Source organism: Falco punctatus (genome assembly GCF_963210335.1).
Source record: "Falco punctatus genome assembly, chromosome: 16".
Lineage (NCBI taxonomy): Eukaryota > Metazoa > Chordata > Aves > Falconiformes > Falconidae > Falco > Falco punctatus.
In genome coordinates, this window is record NC_137596.1 from 3,200,018 (window position 1) to 3,224,043 (window position 24,026).

At 50.3% G+C, this 24,026-nt stretch overlaps 1 protein-coding gene across 3 annotated transcripts in view; it reads right to left on the reverse strand.

The window, feature by feature from the left end:
• Nucleotides 1–24,026, reverse strand: part of ETS1 (ETS proto-oncogene 1, transcription factor) — a 74,626-nt gene that overhangs the window by 41,957 nt on the left and 8,643 nt on the right. For 2 of the 3 annotated variants that reach the window (XM_080366619.1, XM_080366618.1), the window contains one exon: nucleotides 23,518–23,662. In XM_080366619.1, the coding sequence (XP_080222745.1) occupies nucleotides 23,518–23,662 (145 nt within the window). Of the gene's footprint in view, nucleotides 1–2,821; nucleotides 3,257–23,517; nucleotides 23,663–24,026 lie in introns of those variants that run through there. The other variant, XM_080366617.1, reaches the window with a different exon arrangement.

The window sequence follows — 24,026 nt, forward strand, 5'->3', positions numbered from 1 at the left end:
ATCTCACTCACACATTCTTGCTGGCAACAGCAGTGGGGGCGGCAGGGTCAGGGGGAGATTTGGCTTTGGAAGTTTTGTACAACTTCACATCCCCTTCAGGTTATTTTTAAACCCTTTGGACACACTGCAAATCCCATCCAACTTTTCCATGCAGAGGCTGCCTGCACGTGTGGCGTGCTGCAGGGTTTTATTTCAGGGGAGTGAGAGGGGGACGGTACTGTGCAGCCAATGCATCTCTGCAGTTTTATGGGGCATCAAGCACCTGGCGCATTAATCGTCTTGCACAATTGAAAACCTATGCCTGTAACGACTCTCCCTGCGTAAGGTTAACCCTATGGATACCGTGAAGTAAATCTGCTTTGCTGCTTGCTGGCATGTAAAGGAGCAAAGGGCTGGACTCCTCGGCGAGGCCAATGCCCATCATGAAAAGAAGGGCAATGGGCACATTTCATGGCAGATCCAGCAACCAAGACCAAGAGCTGAACAAGCTCTCAGGGAGCAGTTAAAAGTCCTCAGATGCACCCCAAAACAGAAGTAGAGAAAAATCATGTGCATAAGTTATGCCCCCTACATGTGGCATTGCTGGATCCCAGAAACATAAGCTACCAGCATCCCTACTCCTTCTCTCAACATCAATCTGACCAAGCAAGAAAGCTTCAGCATTCTCTAAAAAGTTAGAGGGGAAATGAGGTTAAGCCAGCTAATTGACAACATTGACCTTTTTGGCTCACAGTGTTAACACAGCCACCAAAACAGAAGCAACTGCAGCTGAAGTCAATAGGGAGTCAGCTCTTTTTTACCTTTTTGGTTTTTGTTTTTCAGCGCTCTTCCTGCCAAAGTTTAAACTTTGGGTCAACTCTAAAAATTGCGTGCTGACATAAGCTCCAAATGAGCTTTCACAGAAAGAAAACGAGTGTAAGGCAGCACGAAACACTGAGTCCTCACTTTAGGCACAAGGCAGTTATATTGATCCAATCCTCAAACACCTAAACAACAGAGACGCCTCTGTAACACGCTCCCACCCATGCCAGGAGACTTGTAAATTTAAACAGATACTTTGGTCTGAACTAAAAAATAAACTCCACATCCCCCCAGCCCTGCCCCAATGGACCAGGTGTTTCTTCCCATCCCATTTTCTTCCCCTGCAAGCAAACAGACCGAGGTTACAAGAATGAGTCTCCAGTAAAATGTTCTTTTAAGCAAAGCTTTAGGAAATAGGCACAAACAGGTCCTCAGCTCTAGCTGAGCCTCACATTTAATGTGCACAGGTGCTTTGCAAAATCCTCTTCAGCATCCTATTGCATTTTGAAGTCTGGTCCTTCTGAGCCCACACCTGAAAGCCAGGCTCAGCCTTGCTGTGAGAGGCACGGAGCACCAAAATAGCTGTAACTGGCAACCAGGTTCTTTCTACATGCAGGTAGAGGGGAAGATGGATCATGGGAAAGCCGCTCTCCCAGCATCAGACACCATGTAGCCCACTGGTGGCAGAACCCCCAGGCATGTGCTGACTTACCGGAGCGCTCTGCAGACGAGCTGATCCTGCACAAGCATCTATTTTAAGTCTGAGCACAAGCCCCTGTGCTGCTCCGGCCCGCCTTGCACTCCAGCAGTCAGCTGTCATTTTATTTCGCACATGCAGCCTGAAATCATATTGCCTGGCAGGAGCTGAGCCCCCTTTCTGGGTTTCCTAGAAACTTGCTAACTGGCAAAGAAATGCCCAACTCCAATTTAGTTTTCTTCACCCCACTGGCACTGCACAAAATCCAGCAAACCACCACTTCAGAGCAGTAGGAATTACAGCAGGGAGAGGTGAAGCAACTGGACTCATTTCACCCTCTCTTGGACCCAGAAAGAGAATTCCGTTTTTCTCCCTGCAGGCCCTCCAAGCCCCATCCTGTCCCTCGACTGAGCGAGGCAGGATCGGTTCAGTGTATGGGGTCAGCAGGCAGGCAGACGACAGCAGTATGTGAACAGCCCTTATTATGGTAAAAACTCAACTATTAGCATTAACCACAGCCTGCAGCAGTTAAAACTTAGCGCTACAACAAAAACCCAACACACGCCTCGTTTCAGTAACGTGTTGCTATCTTCCCTGAGAGCTCCTACACCCTTCCTATCCCCATTTATCCAGCTCCAGAGAAAGGGGGGAAGGGGGGGGGGGGAAATCAAAGTAGCGGACTTTCCTGGTTTAAATGTGGTAAATCTAGAGGTACCGCTGCAGTCTGGATTCCCAAATACAAGGAGTGTTTGGACCACGCAAGATATTTCCAGCAAGGGATGGGGGGAACATACATCGCAGATAAGGAGCTTGTGCAGGGCTGCCAGCCCCGGTGTGGGTCACCCCCTCGGGAAAAAGGCGGGGGAGGGTACCGAGGAGCTCGTAGAAAACCCCAAACCCCCCGAGTGCATCTCTCCTGCCTCCCAGGCGGAGGTGCTTGCACACATCCCCGCAAGGATGCCAGGAGAAAAGGAGGCTGGAAGGGCGGCGGGTTGTTTTTTAAGAGAAGGAGGGGGCTGTGGGGTGGTGGTGGGGTGGAAAGTCTTAAAACTGCTCGGGAAGCAAGTTCACCTTCCCCCAGCGGTGCTGCGGGGCAGAGCCGGGGAGCGCAGCGCCGGGCGGCGCCGCTCCGCTGCAACTTGGGGGTGCGCTCCGTCCCCTTTTCCCAAAGACACCCCCACCCACCCCCCAAAAAAATACAAACCCTCAACCCTCACCGCTCTGGTATTTCCCTGCCACCGCCCTCGCTGCGCAAAAGGGGGAGAAGGGATCCAGAGGGTTCCCCGGCGAGAGGGGGCACGGAGGGGAGGGCAGGGCGCTCACCGGGGGACGGGAAGAGCTCGATGTCCACCTTCTCCGTCTTGATGATGGTCAGATCCACCGCCGCCTTCATGGCTGGGGCAGCGCCGCGGGGGCGTCGCGCCGGGACCGGGGGGCGGCGGCGGCGGCTGCTGAGCCCCGCCGTGCGCGGAGCGGGGCGCCCGGGGCAGCGGCGGCCGGGCGCCTGCCTGCGTCCCTCCTCCTCCTTCTCCTCCTCCTCTTTCCTTCCTTCCTTCCTTCCTTCCTTCCTTCCGCGCTCCCTCGCTCCTCTCTCCCGCTCCGCTCCGCTCTGCTCCGCCGCCCCTTCCGCGCTCCCCCGCAGCCGCTCCGCCTCGCCCGTCCCCCGCCGCCGCCGCCGCCCCGGCCCGGGCTGAGCCGCCGAGGGGAGGGCGCTGGGCCGGCCCCGAGCGGTGACAGCGGCGGGGAGGGACCCGCCTGCCCCCGCCCCGGAGGCGGCCCCGGCACCCGGCGCCGCGGGTAGCGGAGCCGGCGCTGCGGCGGGGTCCGGCGGAGCGAGGGGTCCGGGGAGCGGGGAGCGCGAGGTGGGGCCACGGGGTGATGGAGGGGGGGTCAGCGCATCCCCCACTAAGTTGGGTGCTGCTGCGCCTCTACCGCGACTTCTGCTGGTGTCCCAGCGCCGACACACGAGGGGAGAGAGCTGCGGTTCTAGCATGGGAAAGCGCCGCTGGAGCCGCGGCGGCTGCCGAGAACCGACGTGTCGTGAAACCAGACCAGTTGCCTTCACCTGCCTGCCTCGACAAGAACCACCGCCTTTCATGCTTGCATCGGCCCTTCACGCTCGCATCACTCCTTCACGCTCACATCACTCCTTCACGCTCGCATCGCCCCTTCACGCTCATGTCACCCCTTCATGCTTGCATCACCCCTTCATGCTCACATCGCCATGCTCGCATCGCCCCTTCACACTCGCATCACGCCTTGATGGTCACATCACCACACTCGCATTGCCCCTTCACACTTGTATCGCCCCTTCACACTCGCATTGCCCCTTGATGGTCACATTGCCATGCTCACACCACCCCTTCACGCTTGCATTGCCCCTTCACACTTGCATCGCCCCTTCATGCTCACATCACCATCACTGGTGACGCTCGCAGCAGCCTGATGCTCTCTCCACCACAAGCAATGGCCAGGGCAGAGCGTGGGTGCCCAGGCTCAGTCGTGTGGTGACGGGTGACGGCCAGGTTGTTCACAGGTGTGTGCATCCTACAGAGGAGGCCAGAAAGGTTTGGGAACTGAGTGTATAAAAAACGTCTTCAAGATGCAAGATGAGTATCATGCTGGCACGGCATGAAGTTAGCAGAAGAATATGGGTTTTTCACATGAAATATGTTTTATTATATTTAGGTAGCACAAACTTCAGACCACAAACGGCAGAGCAGAAGGGAGATTATGACTCACAGATGTCAACTTACCGGTACAAGTGTTAAAAAAAAAAAAAAAAAAAAAAAGTCATTAGCAACCAGCTTTTGTGGTTCTCTCACTGTGAAAGTCTTAACAGTCTTCGACACACTGGCAGAGACCAGGCTGCTCTGCTCAGAGATGGGCTCAAGTGAACAGCCCGGGTGTAACAGGGGAAAGAGGGCAGGTGCCTGAGTCAGCCACCAGGGTTCAAGGCTGCCTGCTAACCCGTATGAACCAGGGTACTGCTTGCAAACACCTTTGAAACCTTCAAACGCACTGAAAGATGAGCTGCAGATGCAAACGTTACGGCTCAGGGTTATTTCTAGCTTCTTCAGCGGTGCCTTGCTCAGTTGCCTAAGGCGTGTTTATAGAAGGAAAGTTCATGTAACTAAAAGAAGCTGCGAGGTACTGGGGCCAGAAATCGAGAGCCTGATTTTGGCTCGCACAAGCAACTGGTTTTACCAAGGCAGATAGCTCAAGACACAGCCAGCAAGAACTCTGAGAGCTAGCAAAGCTGGGCAAGCAGCTAGCTCCAGCCAAAAGTTCATCCTTCAGGCGTCTCACCCATTCACAAGCACTTGCATTTCCAATTTTACAGGCAATCGTGTTTTCAATTTACTTGCAAGCTCAGTTATGGGCAACCTACTCCTGCAGCAGCAGAGTAGGACCAGTGATTCACTGTGTGACCAATATATAACCTCCTTCCACTGATTCCTGTGTGCTTTGGAGAACTGAGCTGTGTTGAGGCAGAACACAAGGTTTAAAAGCTCAGGTGGTGGGTCCTTGGTTTGAGGAATGAACCTGGAAATCTGAAAGTGAAAAGAGGATGGCTGCAAGGATAAAACTTGGTCCCTGTTGCCTCTCCCCGTACAGGATAATGTGCTTGCACCTGCCCTTCATTTTGGGTTTCTTTCCCCTCTTCCCCGCACGCGATGGACAGCAATGACTGAAGGTAGCAACCACAGAGGAGAGATTTAGCAGAACGTTTCCAGTTGAAAATCAAAAGGGGATCAGGAGAAACAGCTGCCTTTCTGTATGATCCCTTCCAGAGCAGGCTTGAGAAGAGAAACCTGATGCAGTTATCACAGCCTGACAAGCTTTCCCTTCCTACACTTTGCTCAATGCGCTGCAAACTCCTGGGCGAGGATGCACGCAGGCACACTGCAATCCTGCAGCGGGGTGAGTGTGGGAGAGTGTGTGCGTGTGTGTGCACTGGCGCGGGGGGGACCGGTTTGCACAGCTGGCTGTGGGCTCTTGGCCGCAGCGATGAAGCCATCAGAAAGCACCTGCGGTCCCAACCGTATTGAAATGACCCAAGTGTTCCCCCCCGATTCGGCGGCGCTCGGTAATCCACCCTGCTCAGAGCAAGCACAGCATCCTGCAGCAAACCACAATCCCCAGACTGAAACAGAAGAGGAGACGCACGGCGAGGTCACCGTGGCTCGCCCGAGTGGGCGCTGACAGGGACAGGGTGTTGATGCCACGCAGAAGGCTCTCATAAGCAGAGATGGTCCCGGATGGAACTGCCAGTGGGATTAAAAAAGTGGCACCAGAGAAGGCAACGGCTGCCTTGCTCCCGTGGGCGGATGCATTTGGCTCAGACTCTTCTGCAAGCGTTATGGTCTTAAGAACTGGCTAGAGTCCCGTGCACCTGTAATGGGGCTCCTTCTCCTTTGGACCGGTACAAAGACTCTAATAAAGATCTTTCTCACAGCTCGTGTGTTTTTTATTAGGAAAGATACACACGCTCTTGGCATGCTGGCTCAGCCCTGATCCCGCAAAGCCGATGACACTAAGCCACAGCTTGGTGCAGCATGGCTGCAGCAAAGCTTTGAGCTTCTCCACTCCCCTACCTCACCCCCCCTCCAAGCTCCCCTAAACTTCTGTTTCATCTTGCTTGTGCAATGTATGGCAGCCCCTACATGCAGGGAAACTAGAAATGCTTCCAAAAGTAGCACCAGGGCAAAAAAACCAAACTGGAGGAAAAGAATGGTGAGACTTGCAGGCTGAGAATTCCTCCCAGGGCAGCTGAATCTCTCCTTCGAGCTCGACTCTGTCCTAGCGGCTGCCTTAATTTGTGTTCACTTCAGAGCCTGCAACATGAAAGCCCTGGCTCTGAACTCCAGCTGAGCCGCTCAATGGCTCAGTGTTCGCAGAAGGCATGGAAGGAATCCATTGATTAGTTTCTTCAGCTGGGATGTGACCATTTGGAGTCCAAGACCTGCCAAACATGACTTCGCCTCAGCAACTGGTTCCTATTTGCTGCTTACAGGCTTTAGAAAAATCTTTCCTCTTCCACATCCAAGTCTCACTCTCCTTTTCCATTCTGTCGTTATTCAACGTTATATCTATTCAGGCTCCCTCCTGTTGAGGGAGGATGCTGAGTTGCAGAGAACAGCCCTCCTGCCATTAATATAGCCAAAAGATTTTGCCGTTGATCGGAGATAACCATCTGCCCTCCCTCCACAATGCAGCCTGACTGTTTTTCAACAGTTTGGAACAAAGAAAGGACGGGCAGTAATGCCACATTGTTCTCAGGGACGCTGACTAACCTTGGTTTAAAAGAATAATAATAATTATTCATTTAGCATCGAGGAACGGTATTATGAGACCGCAGCTTTTGCTGTGATTTCCGAACATGCAGGCAGGCAGGACTGCACTTCCATGACCTCCCTCTTAGCTGGGGCTAGCTCTTATCCTTTGGCAGGGCCAAACTCACTCCTGTCACAGCCCCTTTGCAAATTGGCAGCTGCTGGCTCTCCTCCAGATGTTATGGAACTGGGACAGCTTCTCTCCCTCGGATTTACCAGTCCTCATTACAGCAGGCTCAGGATTAGGTATAAGCAGTAGTCAGGAGAAGGAGCTTTTCCTAGTACCACTGCTACCAAAACATGGCCACCTCTGGGGTGAAACACAACGGCTACGTAATAACGCGGAGCAACACCACCCAGCTGTTATGGACAGGAAATGAAGAACACCATATCCAATTAAAACTGCAGGGGGATATTTATGGCAGAACACAATTAGCCAAATTGGAGCCTTCCCCAAAACTGCCATGGCATTTTTAATGACTGCAAGCGGTCACGGCTTCGGTTTGATGTTTTGTCAAGTAAACAATATCCAGAGGGCATGAGACAAAAATCAGGAGCAAAGGGGAAGGGGGCGGGGGCGGGGAAAGTGTCGTGCAATTCCAGGGAGAAATGGAGACATGAAAGGATTTATCGTAAGGGGGACATTGTTGGAAAGAGCAGCAGCCACCACCACTCCAGGAAAGGAAAGAGCAGGGAGGTGGCTCTGGGTGTGGAGGTGGTCCTCTGCAATAAGAGGAAAGAGCAAGCAGCTGCCATGACCGTTCCCCAGGGAGATACCTTTCCTGGAATTTAAAATGATATGAGAAATTCTTTCAAGCACCGTAATAGCTGGGAAGTATTTCAGAGAGTTGTTTTACGCTGGTAAAAAGAGGCTGGATTAGTAGTCCTGGTGACTACAGCCTCCCCTTTTTGGCTAAGCAACGGACATGGAAAGAAGAGCTTGTTAGTCAGCACGTACTGCGTGTGCCTCCTGGGCTGTCTGCAGGGAAGGCAGGCTGCTCTCAGATCTAGCATTTGCAGCTAGGAGGTGATGACCACCACAAAGGCATTGGCTCCTCCATGACCCAGATGGCTGTGGCCTCTGGGGTCCCCTCACCGCTCCACACTATAGGGCTGGAGTCACAGCAAGTCCCCATCCTCCGCACTGTCTGCATTAAAGCAAGTTTCTGTTCACACTGCGGAGATCCAGACTTCAGGCCCCAGCTCAGCCCCAAGACACTGCTGCCACAATACCATCCTCTGATTGCCCTCCAGGCACGACCAGAGGAAGCTGCCTCTGAGCCTCCCTGACTCCTGCTCTCATTAACTTCCCAGCAGAGATGGCTCACAAAAGCATCTTTGTGGCCAGCTAGGAGTCAGGACTCCAGCACGCACACATCCCTGCATGGCTGCGAGGGAGCAACAGCTCCGGTCGACACGCCGTAGGTACCTCAGTCAGCAGTCTGGCAAGCTGCTTGAGCATCTTCAAGTGTCTCCTGCTATTGGTTTCCCAGAGGTCCCATGCTGATTCATAACCTGATTAGCTAATCTGAGCTTGAGCAATGTAATTCTGCCTTGAATTTCGTTGGCGGGGGGTGCTGTCACTCACTTGTTACCCTGCTGGAAGAACTGGCTGGATGGAAAATCCTCATAAGCTGTTCTGCAGCGCTGTACGTTTTCTCTCTCCTCCTCAAGTAACAGCACTGAGTTCTTGGTAAACATAACCTGAGGATTTTTGCTGTTTAACTCTTGGTATTCACAAATGCTCTGAGCACGCACAGATGATACACATCAAACCTCACCCGTCGGAGCTCTCATTTTTTGTCAGATCTCTTGGGCAGCCTCCTTCATAGCAGAAACAAGTGCAGCCAGCTCAGACTTAAGCAGCACATCTCTGCTGGTGATTTCACCTTGGCATTCACCGACTTCTGGCAACAGAGCTTACGAACCGATTTCTGATGGTTCTTGAGATCCCTTTCCCTGGAGAACAGGTGAGGGATTACGAAGGAGGGGCAATAGGATTGTTGCTAATGAAGCAGATCTGCTGAACAGCTAGACTGTGTTCACTAACACTTACCTGCTCTTTCACTCTTTCAAAAAAACCCAACAACAACAAAAAAAGACCCACTGATTCAAGAAATACCAAGTAACAGCCACATATCACTTTCAGGAAGGCACCAGGAGCCACACAAGCACCTCCCAAGGAAGGTGAGTCCAGCACCAACCTATAGCATACAAATTCACAGCCATATTCACGTATACAAATGGCAGCCTCCAGAAAAACATGCTTGCACACAGCCAGTTGGAAGTGGTCAGCACGGGGAAATAAAACACTTTTCTGCAATGACCCCCAGGTTAATGCTGTGGTCAGGACATAGGGGTTCAAGCAATATTTCCACATGACCTCTTACAAACCTTTGTACCTCCATTCCCCTTTTTTAATGAAACAACACTTTCCCACTTCACAAGGGACTGGGAGCATCAGTTCAGCAGTCCCGAAGGAAAAGCCTGGGGGCTGGAGACTGACAGGGTCTCTCCAGAGAGAGATTTGATGGAAAAGCTCAGGAAAGAGAACTGAGATTCCCTCTCTTGTTGCACAGGACCCTGGGAGGCACAGACACTGGTCCAGCAGCCAAGACCCCCCCAGCCCAAACCATGTCCCACCATGACCGTGAGATGACAGGTGCATACAGCCAGGCTATGGAGATGATTCAGCAACGGACATGAGTATCCCACGTACACCATGCCCACAGCAAGGGAATTGGGGGATGGGACCCACCCTAGCAATTAAAGCCCTAAAGCTGCCCTCCCCAGGCAGGCTCTGCCACTGGAGACACCTTTTCAGCCCGCTGCATCGCTCCTGTCATGAAGGATTCGCCTGCCTGTGAGCTTCAAAGAGGAAAAACCCTCGCCTGGCGCTGGAAACCTCCTCGCTTGCAATTGTCTCCGCTTGGCAACCCGGCCCGATAGTGAATAAACGACAGAGAAATATTCCTCTTTACACGTGTTTGGGTTTTTCGGGGTGGTTTTCTTGGACGGCGATCCTGGCTCGGCAACAATACCCGTCTTGTTCGGCCCTGCGCTCCAGAGCAGGCTTGAATAGATCTGTCTAAAATTATAAGCGGGCAGCCCTGGGCTCTGAGAGATCACAGGCCACATGCTGGGGCTGAACAAAGACTCTGCTATTTCCTAACAATTAGCCCAGCTAAAAGGACATCTATCTCCTTCCATTAGAGCCACCACGTGCCTCCCAGTCAGTCCATTGTAGAGCTAATTAAATAACACGCCTCTCTCCCCAAGAGGGTCTCCTGATTACTTCGCCTAGGTCCTAAATCCTTGCTGGTGTAAATGGGGAAGAGACAGCTGGTCAGCAGGGGTCTGCGACACCAGTGGAAGTATGGTCACCCATCTACAGCTATTAGCATCGTCATCAGCACTTATTTCAGGGTTTTTAAGTATCTTCGGAATACTTAGAAGATCTAAGGGGGTTTAGCACACAAACTGGTTTGCTTCCCTGGGTACTCCCCCACTGCCTGCAGCAGCAGTTGTGAAAACAGCTGATTTATTTATTATTTTTTCGTGCTTTGCTGGTAGTTGGAGGAAAAAAGCAGACATAAATATTTTTTCTAAATATGTTCCAGATTGATGCAAACCGGTTTGGTGTTTTTTTTCACACACTTCTCATCGGGCTAAAACAACGAAAAGAAAATAAACAAGGAAAATGGTGTGTCATTCAACCTGAGCTAAAACTTTTCAATATTGCTCTTTTAAAATGGGGGGGGGGGGGGAAGTGTCAATTAAAAGTAATCTGTAAACAAACCCTCTTTTTGCCTGGTTAGTTTACCTCTTCAAGGAGGTTTCTGTGGGAGGGGTAGGTCTCAGGTGTGGATGAGCTGAAATTAATCTGCCTTTTTAGCTGGGAAGCCCGATTCATGTTTTAGCATCATGAGTGAGATGAAACAAAAAGTGTCTCTGATACTTGGAGTCTGGCAAGTCAAGAAAATTCATTCCGTCGATATACCAAAAGTCACGGGGGCTGTCTGCAATGTTCTCAGCAGTGCTTCATGGAGGCCAGGGGCCACCACAACCATCACCTGTCCCTGGAGGAGGTCGACATGACTCTTCTGTAATGCCCAGCCTGCACCTGCTCAAGCTAAAAGCTGTGAGCAACTTTTCGCTCCGTCAACCCATCCCGGTTCTTTGGGGTGAGCTGTGTTTGCAGCACACAGCCTCACACAACAGCACAAAACTGCTAAATCACTCCAGATGTTCAACACCTTTTCTCACACGCTCCCAAGACCCGGAAGAAATACACTTTCCTTCTGCCAAGTCTACAGTCAGCAATAGTTGTGAATATCCCCTTTACCTCCTTTAAATCATTATTTTCCACCCTTGGCTATTTAAATCATTATTTTCACACCAAGAGAACATAGCTGGAAAACTGGGAAGGCGGGTCAACAGACTAATGAGCTGATTTCCTGTGGACCTTCGGCTCCAGGCTTGAAACAGCTGGACCTGCTGCTACAGACAGAGCTCTGTGCACCCAAGGAAAACAGAAAGACTCCATTCCTCAGCTCTCATGGTGGAGAGACAGCAGGAGGAAGGACACAGAGGAGGAGGAGGAGGAGGCAGAGCTTGGATTTGTTCTAATGGGAACAAAAGCTTGCTCCTGTTCCCCAAACCCATGAGCTACCCATGCTGCTCACAGCCATCCTGGGTAGCAGCTGCTGTGTGAGCCTGAGTGGGAAAATGCTGGGGAGCTTTAGAAATGCATCAGAGCTTGCCAGGAAATATATTAATCAGTGTGTGTATGTGTTTGTCCATAGGGTTTTATTATAAAAGGACAAGGATCAACCCATTGCCCATTGCTATTAAAATCATATTTAGCCTATGTTCGGGGAATGCAAATGTTTTACATCAAATGATCAGATTTTACGGGGACATATCAACAGGGCCAGGTAACTCATCATTAAAAGATACTACATGACTTGAAGGCCTAGAAGGGGTTAATACAAGAGTCAAGATGAAAACACAGTCTGAATGTAACCTAGGAGCTGCTACTCAGCCCTCTGTCTGCTTTCAAACCCCAACAGCTAGGTCTGACTGCTTCATTCATCGCAAACCTACCAAAAAAAGGGTAAGAGCCAAGAAAAAGATGTCTTACATTAACCGCCTGCCTCCCCTCACCCAGCTAGTGCCCTTGATCCCAAAGCTATGGGAATGGCTCCACAAGCCACTTGATTAATAAGAGCCCAGGGGGGAAAAATCGTTTATATAACCTCGTCTTCTCTAAACTTCCTAAGTGCTTTAGAAAGTGGCTGCCCTGGAAACCCAAACTGGAAACGAAAAATATTATCTCTTCCATTTATAAACATCTCTGGCGCTAATGAAGTGAGGAGCGGCAGCAACAGGGAGGGGAGCATCGAGATGCACTTGACAGGCGTGGGAGAACCCCGATAAAACCATTTTGTTTCAGGTGGGTGTGGAGCGGAAAGTCCTCCCACTGTGATCTGGTGCCACTGTAGCTGCTGACTACAGCACTGCGAGGCCCACGGAGAGGGATTTCAGAAGATGGATGGTTATGGAAGTATCTGCTACACTAAACACAGCGGCAGACCGACAGCCTTACTAGGTGTAAACGTGGGGGAAGAAAGACAGGGTGACATAAAACAAGGCAAGAGCAGATGGATGAAACCTTAAAAATCAGTTCCCTTAGCTTGAAGCTGTAGCTCGGATGAAGCATCACATCCCAATACTGGGAAGCAGGGAGCGAGTGTCGGTGCTTACTGTGCACGCGTACTTTGTGGCACAAACTGCACAGACCAGGCTCCTTTTGCATGTCAACAGAGCCTGTCTGTTTACACCAGTCTGGTCTAAATAAACATACGAGGGGTCCAGATGAAGCTCTTGGGTTCAACTACCGTCAGCCTTGCAGCCCCTCAGACACACATCTGAATCAGAGAGCCAGGAGAAGTATTCTGCAGAATAGCCCAATCTATTTCTCCATTTTCTTTCCATGTTGGCATTTCCCACGGAGATTTGTTTTTGCACCAACACAGCCAGCACCAGAAAATGCTGAGTTTTGGCTGGAAATGTTTGGATTTCGTTTTGACAAAATATTGATGATTTCCGCAGAATGATCTGTCGCTTTTGGCAGCAACAAGAAGAAAAGTAAAAAAGACACAGTTCATCTAGAGAGGGGACTGAGCTGACACCCAGCCTGGAACTCGGCACAAGTGGAAGGCAAAGCAGGCTACTGGGTTGCCGTGTTATCCTGTCATTTTGATTACTGTAAAGCAAGGGAAACTGCTACTACTTTCATGTAGTAGCTGTTTGCCTGGATAGAAACACAACCAAAGCTGCCAGACAAAGGAAGCATCTGGTCTCCTGGGGTTAGGCAGTAACTAGATGCAAAGCAAGGGAAGAGAAGGTCTGGTCGTCTCTGGAGATGTTTCACAGGAGATGCAGATACCCCAAGGTTGCAGTGTGGCAAGGAGCTAGTCCAGGGCAGGACTGAGATGCCAGCTTTATTTCCATCACTACTTTCCATAATTAGTCATGCCTCTCGAGCCTGCAAAACAGGGTTGAAATCTCCCAAGCACAGGCTCTTCTGTGCGATGCCTGGAACTGACCAAATTAGAATTTTTCCATGAACAGGTTCCCTTGGGGCATCTTCTCCTTTTTTTCCTATTCTACTTCAATGACGACATCAGTTTGGCCAAAACAAGTGCTCTCTGGCCCCCCTTCAGCTTAGGATGTGGAGAGTGAATCACACAAACTTGGGGAGAAAGGCATTTCTGACTTCTGAAGAGTAGTTGCTGATGAGTTAGGGAAAAGTAGTTTGGCCCAATTCTTCTCAGAAATCAAATCCCTGCTTTGGTGGAGCAGTTTCTTTTGCTCCATCCCATTTGTGCTACGGGAAGCATGAATATCTGCAAGGGTTGTTACCACCCTGCGTGCCCCTGCTCACACAGCATATGCCATGCCAGTGGCCTTGTTTCGCTTTCCAGGAAGGGAAGTCCTGTCATGAACTTCATTATATTGCTTTTTTGTGTGTGCACCCATCCACTCCCCATTGCTGAAATCGATGGCAGCGTTCCCACTGAGTAGGTTGAAGCCAACCCTGTTTTCTTGCAGGCTCACGGTGGGCTTCAGGGTCTAAAGGCTAGATCCTGGCCTTGAATTATAACCTGCCCTTGCAGCATCACAGGGGAAGAAAAAACACCCAAAGAGGAGCCCTGCCTCTAAGAAGGGATCAGAGGTCTCTGAAGGCAGCTCCCAAAGGATGGACCTGCGCCGCTCATGCTGGCTGAGAATCTCTTTTCATAAGCCTAATGCCAAAAAAACAGCCTGCATGCAAATTCCACCCTCCATCCCCAGCTTTTCCCACACCTCACTCGAGTCATTTGGAGGCCGGCAAGCTGCTTGCTGCAAGTCTCCCATGGCTCTTCTGCAGCGAAACCAGAGAAACCATCTTCCCGTCGTACACACACAACCTCATTAGCCCTGCCTGCTGCCAGAGAGGCAGCCTCCCTTCCCGGGAACCAGCTGCAGAGAGAGAAACCCTATTTCATCTATTGTGAAATGGCCAACAATTGACCCGCTGGAACTTTTTCAAAGCCTATTGATACAAAACCCCACAGGGGAAGCTCCATCCCGTGGGCTGTGTAAACTCCAGCACGTGTTCAGCAGACTGCAGGCAGCTTCAAGGGGGCAGCCATGCTAGCAGCTTGGTATCGCGTAAGACGTCGGGGTTTGGTGTTGTTTTTTTACAATATCAAGCACTTGTACAACATTCTCCAGGGAATTCCAGCCACTCGCCTGACCTCAATGAATTAAGCATCGCAATAAAATGTGCAATGAATTAATCATCTGCATCTCCAACGTGAGAAACTGCTATGCAGTGGCTCACAGGCAGCCTTTTGAATGATTTAGGCATCTCAGTCCAATGGAAGTCAATGGGGTTTGGATGCCTAAAGATTTTCTGTTAAGTGATGTAGCTAGAGTCTTCCAAATCCCAGCTGTAAGATCTCAGCCAGATCTCCTAAATCCACCACTCCTGAGAACTCTTCTTCTATAAAAAGACTGTGGATGCTGGGGAAGAGCCACTAGGACTGAGAGCTCAAGTGAAAGAAACTGCCCCGCTGTCTGGGAGGAGGATGTTGCATTATACAGACCAGTCACTGCAGGGTCCTATCAGTCAAACAGTTAACTGCTGAAAAGCAGGAATGAAGAGGAGAGATGCTAGGAAAGCAGCAAGAGCACTGACCCCATATTGCCCCCCAGGAGCTCCAGACAAGGTGAGAAACTAGACGTGAGCAAAACAGGGTCTAGTAAACAAGGTGCAGAAAGCACACCATGTTTGAGAAAGCTCAGACCTGGGTCTGCTCTGAGAAGGAAGAATCATTTCCATCCACAATTAACAGTGGGAGCAGCTTGACCTTATTTCTATTCAATTTTAGAAAGAGAGCAGAGAGATGCAAACCCTTACAGGGCTTTTAAGAATATTTGTCCTAATCCTGTCCTTAATCTTGTATGGCTCTAAGCATGGTATTTCTCCTTCCTGCTCTTCATCCATCCAGCCTGCATACAAGCTCCTTGAGCTGCATGGGGCACAGGACAGTCCAATCCTCCTGGAGGTGTCCATATGTTAGAAATAACAATTGGAAAAAAAAAAGACAGACCATCCTAATGCAACTTGCCCCCCTCCCCAAACGTCTGACAGCTCGGTTTCTCAGACTGAAGTGATGCAAATAGCTCAGATAAGGTTCAGATAAAGTATCTGGGCTCTCAAGGGCTTATCTGAACTGACCACCAGCTTCACAAATTCTGAAATTTGCCCTGTGGGACTATCTCCATAGAGCTTGATTTCCATCTGAAGCCTCGACCTCCAGAGGCTGCAGAAACAGCTACTGTTCAAATGCATTCTTGAGATAGCAGGGTGGGACAGGGCAGGTCTGCAGCTCCCCTACCTTTCCCTATCTGGGGATTTGCCTTCTGGTGGGAATGTTGCAAGAGCTGGGCTGATGGCTCAAGGAACCGGTGACGGCACCTTTCACCGCCAGCCTTTACACTGTAACAGATGAGGTAAAACCTTAGGGTGCTGTTAATGAAAAGATCACTTTCGCTTGGCTACGAAGTGTTCCGTGCTGGCTTTTGCTTTCAGTCATGCTCCCTCTCAAGTAATTGCTAGCAGAGGGAAGGCTTTTGGGAGAGCACCAACTTAGGGTGCTATGCGATGAACTCCCTCACAGACCGTGTCAGCATGGGCATCATGCTAAGATGTGGGGTTTCTAAAGCAGCCTGGATGAAACAGGGAGCTGGGTGCAAAACCCAGCTGGTCTTCTCTGAAAATCTCAGCCTGGCAGGCTGTAAAGGGAGTCAGCAATCGCAGCAAGGAGCTCTGATCAAACAGACCCAGGCTCACAGTGACGGACAATCTCTAGTGTTCATTTACGGTGATAAACATTTGTGCTTACAGATCCAGCCTAGCCTTTCTGAAGCACAGATAGACGCAGTGATCTCAAAATGTGTGGTACATGGTAGTGAGCATCCATTTATAGTACGCAACTCAGACTGTGAAAGGAGCCAGGGGAAGTCCAAGGCCAACTTAGAGAGGGTAAATTGAGATCTCTTTGTAAAGCTGGTACAAAGGACCCATTAGCTCACTTACACCTGGACTACAGCTATTCTTTGTCCTGCAGCAGCAGCAGGGGTCTCCTCCCATCTTACAGCCAGATCCCATATGCTGGGTGCTCTACAAACACAGGAGTAAAAGACAGCAGGAAGGATTCCTTCCTGAAAGGTCTGCAACCAAATAATCAGTAATCTAATGGTTTATACACCTAATGCAAATCTAGCAAGGATGAAAAAAAGCTTTCTGAAACCTGTTCAAAGCTCTGCAGAAATTACCCCCAAATCTCGCTGATTCAAGCAGAGAAAGATTTCCTCTCTGCAGAGGTTTGTAACCGTCAGGCAGAGTTCTCAGGCAAGAATAACTATGAAATTCTATAGGATGGCTCATAAACCATAGAAAAAAAGGTTTCATTTCCTACTAAAATATTCCCAACGGATCATTCCCAAAGGGCCGGCATGCCAAAGGGCTGCTTCTGAGTGTGCTGGCTCCCCTTCCGCATCAGCGCTTCGCCCTGGCTAAAAACCAGGGACGAGGGGAAAACGCGTGGGCAGGCTATGGGCTCTCTGCAGCTCCCCAGCGCTCAGCTGTGTTGGCAGCACCAGGGTTAACCACGGCGTCGCCCTGTAATGCAATGATTTCTGGTTTATTTCAGCAGGGGAAGTGTGTCCCGGCCTGATTAGCCCAATGGTTTCCTCTTTTCCCATAACCTCCAGACCCCCATGGCCTAAGTGTTTACTTTCTGAAATAAAAAATCTGCTAGTGTTTTTCTTTTTTCAGGGCATGTGTATTTTGGGAGGATTCGGGGGGAGGAAAGTGGAGAGGGGGAGTTGAATGGGATGGGAGGCTTGCATACACCTCCCTTCTCTCTCCCACCCCTCACCCCCAGCTCCTTTCCAGCTGCAACCTCTGAGCTGAGACTTCTGGCTTCAATGAGAGAGAGAGAGAGAGAGAGAGCAAAAGGGAGAGAGAAACGTATTAATGAGAGAGTTCAGTCTCTTGCTTCAGCAGCTATAAACACAGCGAACATCTGGAGGGAGAGAGAGGTGCTTCATGCTGCCAGGAGCTGAAAGAAACAGGCTGTTTTCAGGGTCCCAGCCCCCCACGTTCCCCACATCCTCTGCCTGCCCTGCACATAGCTCTCCTGGCATCACCCAGCCAGCCCAGTCCATCCAGAGAAGAAACAGTAGCTGGTCTCACTTAGGCTGCCCTCCCTGCTCCATGCTGGGGCAGCAAAACCCACCTAGGTGCTGCTACAAGAAGGGCTGGCCACGTGCAACCCAAACCCTCTAGAGAGGGTGCTTTGCTGCCCAGTCTCCCCAGAGGCAAGTGCTCATGGGTCTGTAGGCAAAGGCGTTTGAGAAAGCTCAAAAAAAAGCAGCTGTGCTTTGTGTGGCCTGTCTGAAGCAAGTGGTGGTGCAGGAGAGCCTTCTCCGGAAAAAGAAACAGATACATCCACCTCACTCCATCCCCACAGAGGAACCAATCCTACTCTAAGACCATCCAAAAACAAGACATCTTCTGCAGTCATCCTCAAGGCATCACAGAAGCTATGGATAGCCTGTTGGTTACTCCCTTTCCTCCTTGACTCTAACTCGACATCCAGTTATTCCTTCCCCAGGGCATACTGAAGCTGCCGGTGCTGCTGCTCAGTTTTGCAACAGTCCTGGTGCAGCACACTAGCTTGAGTTTTGCCTTTTGGTGAGCTCCCATCCTCCTCTTATACCCGAGCACCTCAGCAAATCTGCAGGCATCACCCTAAAAAGCAAGAAAAAAACTTCCAGCTTTCATCCAGACTCATCCAAGGGACCAACGCCCTGTTCAGAGCATGATGCCTCCCTGCGCAGCAGCTGATCCCCAGCTGACACCAGTCTGCAGCTCAAGTGGGAAAAGAGCTCAGCACTCATTCTCTGGTGATGACCCAATGTGCAGGGAGCTCCCTTGGGTTTTGTCTTTGAGAGGCGAGACAGGGATTTTTCCAGTCAGGCAGGAAACAAATAGAAAAGTGAAAGCCTGGATTTTTGTCATTCTGTTGCTTCAATGCAAATAAACCTCTACTAGTGCTGACTTGCAGCAGGTTACAGCAGGGGATGCAGAGGGAGCATCATTAGGTATCAATGGGTTGTCTGCACGTGTTTTCCTCACCTGCAAAATGACTAAGATCCACATAAACCAGACATTGAGTCCAGCTCCCACTGACCAGAAGAGCAAACCAGTAACTGCTCTGCATCCTTCAGAGGGCCCTTGCAAAAGGGCCAGGAGAGTCTAAGACACGGCAGGCAGCCCATGGCTCTGTGATACATTCACAAGGCATAGAGGGATCTTTCCTCTCCGCTGACAGATTGGAGTAAGTGCTCTTAACGGAGAAAATTATGCGTGTCCTTCAACAAACCCAGAGAGCCAAAGTATAGGAGGTGTGACGCGCCTTTGACTGGAGCCAATGAAACACCCAAAGAGTGCCACGAGGAAAAAAGCTCAGAGAAACCCCCATTCCAACCAGGCTATAAACAGAGGCAGACCCCAAGGCTTGCAAGAGACTGTGCCACCTCACCAGCCAGAGGATGACAACAGAGCCCAGCAGAAAGGGCTCATTCATCCCCTGGGCCAGAGCAAATGGCCAGGGAGAGCTGCAGATTTGGGGGAATAACTGGCAGCAGATTGGGCAGAGGCAGGATTTTGCACACAGCTTTTGCTGAGCCTTGAAATGAATTAGCATCCATCGCCTTGTCCCTCCCAGTGGCGGCTCACACCTTTTATTTCTCCCCCTGTTCTGTTCCCCTGCACCTTCCTCCACGTCCTCCCTTGTCTGCTCCTCATTTATTAGGGAGGGAGAGGACAAATCGACCAGTCCAGGAGAACTGCATGAGAAGTCCTGCTAGGTCTCGATCCGCCAGCAGATGTGCGTGCCCTGTGAAAAGACGCCCATTCATCTCTGCGGAGAGCATGCGGGGGAGGTAGCAGCAGTGCAGGGGAGGGGGGAAGTGTTGGAGGAGGCTGAGAAAAGGAAGGAGGCCGCAGTTAAAAATAGGATAAAAGGACATGAAAAAAAATGCAGATTTTTTTTTTTTTTAAAAAAAAGCTTCGCTCAGAAAATGCGCTGCAGCTGGAGAAGCCATCGGGCTGAGCCTGGTCAGCTTTCACCTTCCCCCCCCTCTCCTCCTCCCCAAGCCCCCTTCCTCCGAGCGTGGGCCTGGAAGACGGCCCAGAAACTGCTCACAGAACAAGCTTTCCTCTAGAGATCTCCACCAGGGAAGGAGTAGGTCTTGCAGCGAAGGAGGGGGCAACGTGGGGAAAAGCAGGGAGAGTTTGCCACAGATGCAGGCGGCCCCCATGGGACCCCTGCCTGCAGTCCAGGCTGAGCTGAGAGCTGAGCCTGAAGGAAGATCACAGCTACAGTCAGCAGAATGGGAGCAAAGGGAGAGCATCCCTATCTTGTCTGCGTGGGCGTGGAGCAAAGCGGCACGCTGCAATGCGTTGCTCCAGCTACAAGGGCTTTGCTTTCCTGCCAAACCCAGCGCAACACCACCATAGTCCAAGCTGCAGGGACACGGTGTCCATGAAGCAACAGGGGGTGGGATGCAGGTTTGCTGCATTAGGGAGATGCCACCCCCAAAGCTAATAAACCCAAAATATTGTGGGTTGAGAGGTGGCACTAAGCTAATACGTCCAGACAACACTGGCAACAGATTGGGTAAGGCTGGTCTCCCACAGCACTGGCCTGAATGGTGCTGGGTATTGAGGGTGAGCCTAAGGTGATACCTTTTGTTCATGACAGTGTCTTGGTGCAGGAAACCTGACCAAAATCAGCTCAACTGCTTTCACGGCAGCATCAGACCCACAGCTGTGATTACTCCTCTAGAAAGGCTTTAATTTAATTTCTTGCCTTGCAAATCCCAAAGCCAATCCCATTTGCCTCAGTGAAAGCAGGATCACTCCCTCAAATGCTCCTGTAGCGCCCAAAAGGCTAGCAGCACCTTCAGTCCAGCCGTACTAATTCAGCACAACAGTCATAGAAACTTCTTCAGCCAGTTGTTTCATCCCTTGCTTGCCATTAACAACAGTTTTATCTCACTGTTTTATCTAACCTAACACTAAGGAAAACAAACCCATTCAGAGTGGAAGAGCTTGTCAATATGGCCTTGGCTCAAATAGACGCACAGCCAGCACTATGTCCATGCTGGAATTATAATACCGCTATCAAATCTTTTCCTCCACTCCAGTTTTTGTCTAACCTTGTACCAGCAAAAATATATTACTAGGGAGTAATATTAGGATAGTGTTACCTTATGAATTAAACATACAGTGCTAAGTGTGGCTTTCAGCATTTTCACCAACCCTGCTGCTTTGGGCAGACACAGGGCACCCTTAATTTTGGGCTGCCAGATGGTTCAGCTAAGGTGCAACGGCCTTCACATTCCCATTCCCACCTCTCCAAGGTTCGTGACCAGGCAGCAGCAGCTCCCTTCTTGCTGTTTTTTTCTACCACCTCTGGGATGTGCCCTTTGCTTGCTGTGGGTCCAGATTAGGTCGATCCTCTGGGCAGTAACAGTCCCAACATATGTACTGCAGATTGTGGTAGCAAGCTAACAAATAAAACTGACTCTTTACTATTTACAATTTTTTTTCTTTTTAAACAAAAAAACCCCACCACTACCCCTTCTTGTCTTTAGCAACAAGCTAAATCTGCATCAGGCTTTCCTTTATCCCTATCACTGAATAATCTTATCAGACTTCAGGCACAATGTAAATAAACTCACCCAAGCTTCAAAGGCAAAATATCTTCTCTAAATGCAAGCAGCTCTAAAACTTTTAGACATGTTGTGGGTTTCTATTGCAAGAGGATATATTCACACTTGCATTTTCCTTGTTGACTTGTTTCTTTCACCAACATCAAGACCATGAAAACCAAAATAGCCTCTAGTACACCAGAAGAATAGATGACAAATGGTTTTAATGTGCACCCAAAACACAAAGGAGAAATGAAAGACTGTTCCTAGCGATATATACAAATGAGGGTTTCCTCTCATTTAAAATTAGAAACTGCTCTAAGCTGAAGAAACAGCAATGTAAAAAAAAAAAAAAAAATCAGAGAAAGAGTACCTTGCATTGCAACAGGAAGAACTGTAAAGTAATTCTTAGGTATTGCAAGAGGATCAGAGGCCTGTCCTACCCTCCCAATGTACTGAGAGTTTGATCAAAACCTGTTGAAGACAACGACAGCTTTTTTTGCTTTTACTGGCTTCACTGAGGTCTGAACCAGGCTCCAGTCTCTACAACAAGAAATTTCACAGACCCAGCATGGGGTAATGAAGATCTGGGTTGCAGCTATGTTGGTCCCTGGAGAGACCACTTTCACAGAAAAGGGGAGAGGGTAAGGAAAAATATACAAAGAAAACTTTGCAGGCACAGATTTGCAAAATGTTTGAGTAAATCCAAATGCTGCAAGGGCAGATTTCATCAGAGCAGAGTTGACATCATGCTGAGAGAGGTCACCCACAGGAGTTGAGCAAATAGCTGAAATAAGAACGGCTGGGAATAGGCAGCAGTTTTGCTCCAGCCACAGGCACAGTGCTCTGCATCCATCTCCTGCTTACACACAAGTGCTCACCAAAGGAGAAAAAAAAAATTGGAATGCCTGAATATTTGCCAAGGAGAGATTTCAAACTATACATTTGACTGCAACAGTCACTGGTTCTGCTGAACTCTTTAGCTGCAAAATGTCTCTAAACATCAGGGCTTTTCCCCTCCCAAGAGGCCAATGTGCATAACGAACGAGCCGGGAACAAGTCACAGAAGACCAGCACATGCCATGCAAAAGCTTACATGGGATTTAACTGCTTCATGATAGGCTTATGTGGGACTTAAGTGAAACATAAACTTCATATTGGCCCTTTGCAAAGGTCACATTCGTGCAACTTGAGCTCTTTCACTTAGTTCCTGCGGTTGGCCTGTGCCACAGCATACCTGAGCCCTCTCCTCCGCCACAGCAGAGCAGGGCTGCTTTGCTGATGCCTTATCACCCGTCCCACAGGCAGGAGGACCGACTGCCCGCCAGACATCTGCGCTGCCTGTTGGTTATACAAGCAGCAGCCCAAACTGCAAGTTCAGCTTGAAGATTCACGGGTTGAACAACGTGCAGGGCAAGAATTAGTCACCGGTGATTTTGTAACGACTTTCAAATTACAAATGCATTAAAGATGATCACCTCGTCCAAGTCAGTGGATTGCTTTATCTGTGCAACACTTTGTAACCATGCAGCCCTGACAGCTCAGCATGACCGCACATCTCCAGTTGTGGTTACCTGAAGAGCATGTCACCACCCTCCCAAGAGGCAAGGCGATGAGATAGCTCCAAGAGCAATAGACCCAAAATTACTACCACAGTGGAATTAAAACTTGGGGGTCCCCGGCTCCTTGCAGCCTTCCATGAAAGCAACTTTCCAAAGCCACTGGCAAGGACATCAGTCCTGCAAACGCCATGAGAAATGATGAAGATGCAGCCAGCAGGCTGGCAGGTTCACCTTGCCTACGGTATTCTCAGGGAGACCCCCATGTCTGCCAAGACCCCAGGGAGCAGTAACCAGGGCTGCAATCCCTAAATGCAAGGGAGGTGCACACAGGACATCAAAATTAACCACCCGAAAGAGGAGAGGGGTTCTCCCAGCTGGGCACCCGTGCCATGGCAGGGAAGAAGGAAGCTCCCATCCTTTAGCATAGCTCTGACAGGAGAACAGTTAAGCAAAGCAGCTTTAGGATTTTTATCTGCTTTCTGGCCCCGTCTCCACTGAGGGAGACCCTTAACAGCCAGCAAGTCAGGTACCAGCCTGGTGATGCTGCAGTAGGTGCCCTGTGGCTGCATTAATGGCAAAACACCCCAATAAATTAAGTCAGGACCGGGGAAGAAAGCAAATACAGAAGGAAGGAGACAAGGGGGACATGCTAGACAACAAACAAGAGTATGGCAGGCCTTTAAGGCTTGTCTTTTCACCTAGGCACACTGCCAAGCCCGACGGCACGGGGGGGAAAGGCACCGTCCTGGTTTGCAAGCCCACCGCTGGTATGGTGTCCTACCTGTGTTGTAGTGCTCCAGGCCGGTGGGCACTTCTTGCGTGGCAGGCTCGTCCCAGAGCGGGCAGCACATCCTCGGCTGGCAGCAGGCAGACTGAAAGCCGCAGGTCACCCAGGGGTCCTCACAGGGCCCGGCAGCACCTTGCTTCTGGGAGCGGGAGAGGGAAAAGCGTCAGGGGCACAGCACCACAAAATGGCTGCCCTGTGCACCGTTCCCTCCCTCTCCAAACCAGGCACAAAGCCCTGGGCCAGCAGAGTTTGCTCAGAAAAAACAGTGCCATCTAAATTCACCTGGCTGAGGGGTGTCACAATGAGGCCAAAAAGACCCTTTTTTTAAACAAATGTGAGGGAAAAAAGAATGAAGGCCCACAGTGAGGCTGTGCTCAGCAAGATGGCGGCAGCGAGGGGGCTCTCCTCAGGGCCGGCCATGGGGAGGACACCCTCCGTGAGGGGGCCTCGTTTCAGCCCCCCCAGCTGGAAGTTATATTTTTTGGCTGTGTGAGGCAGGAGCC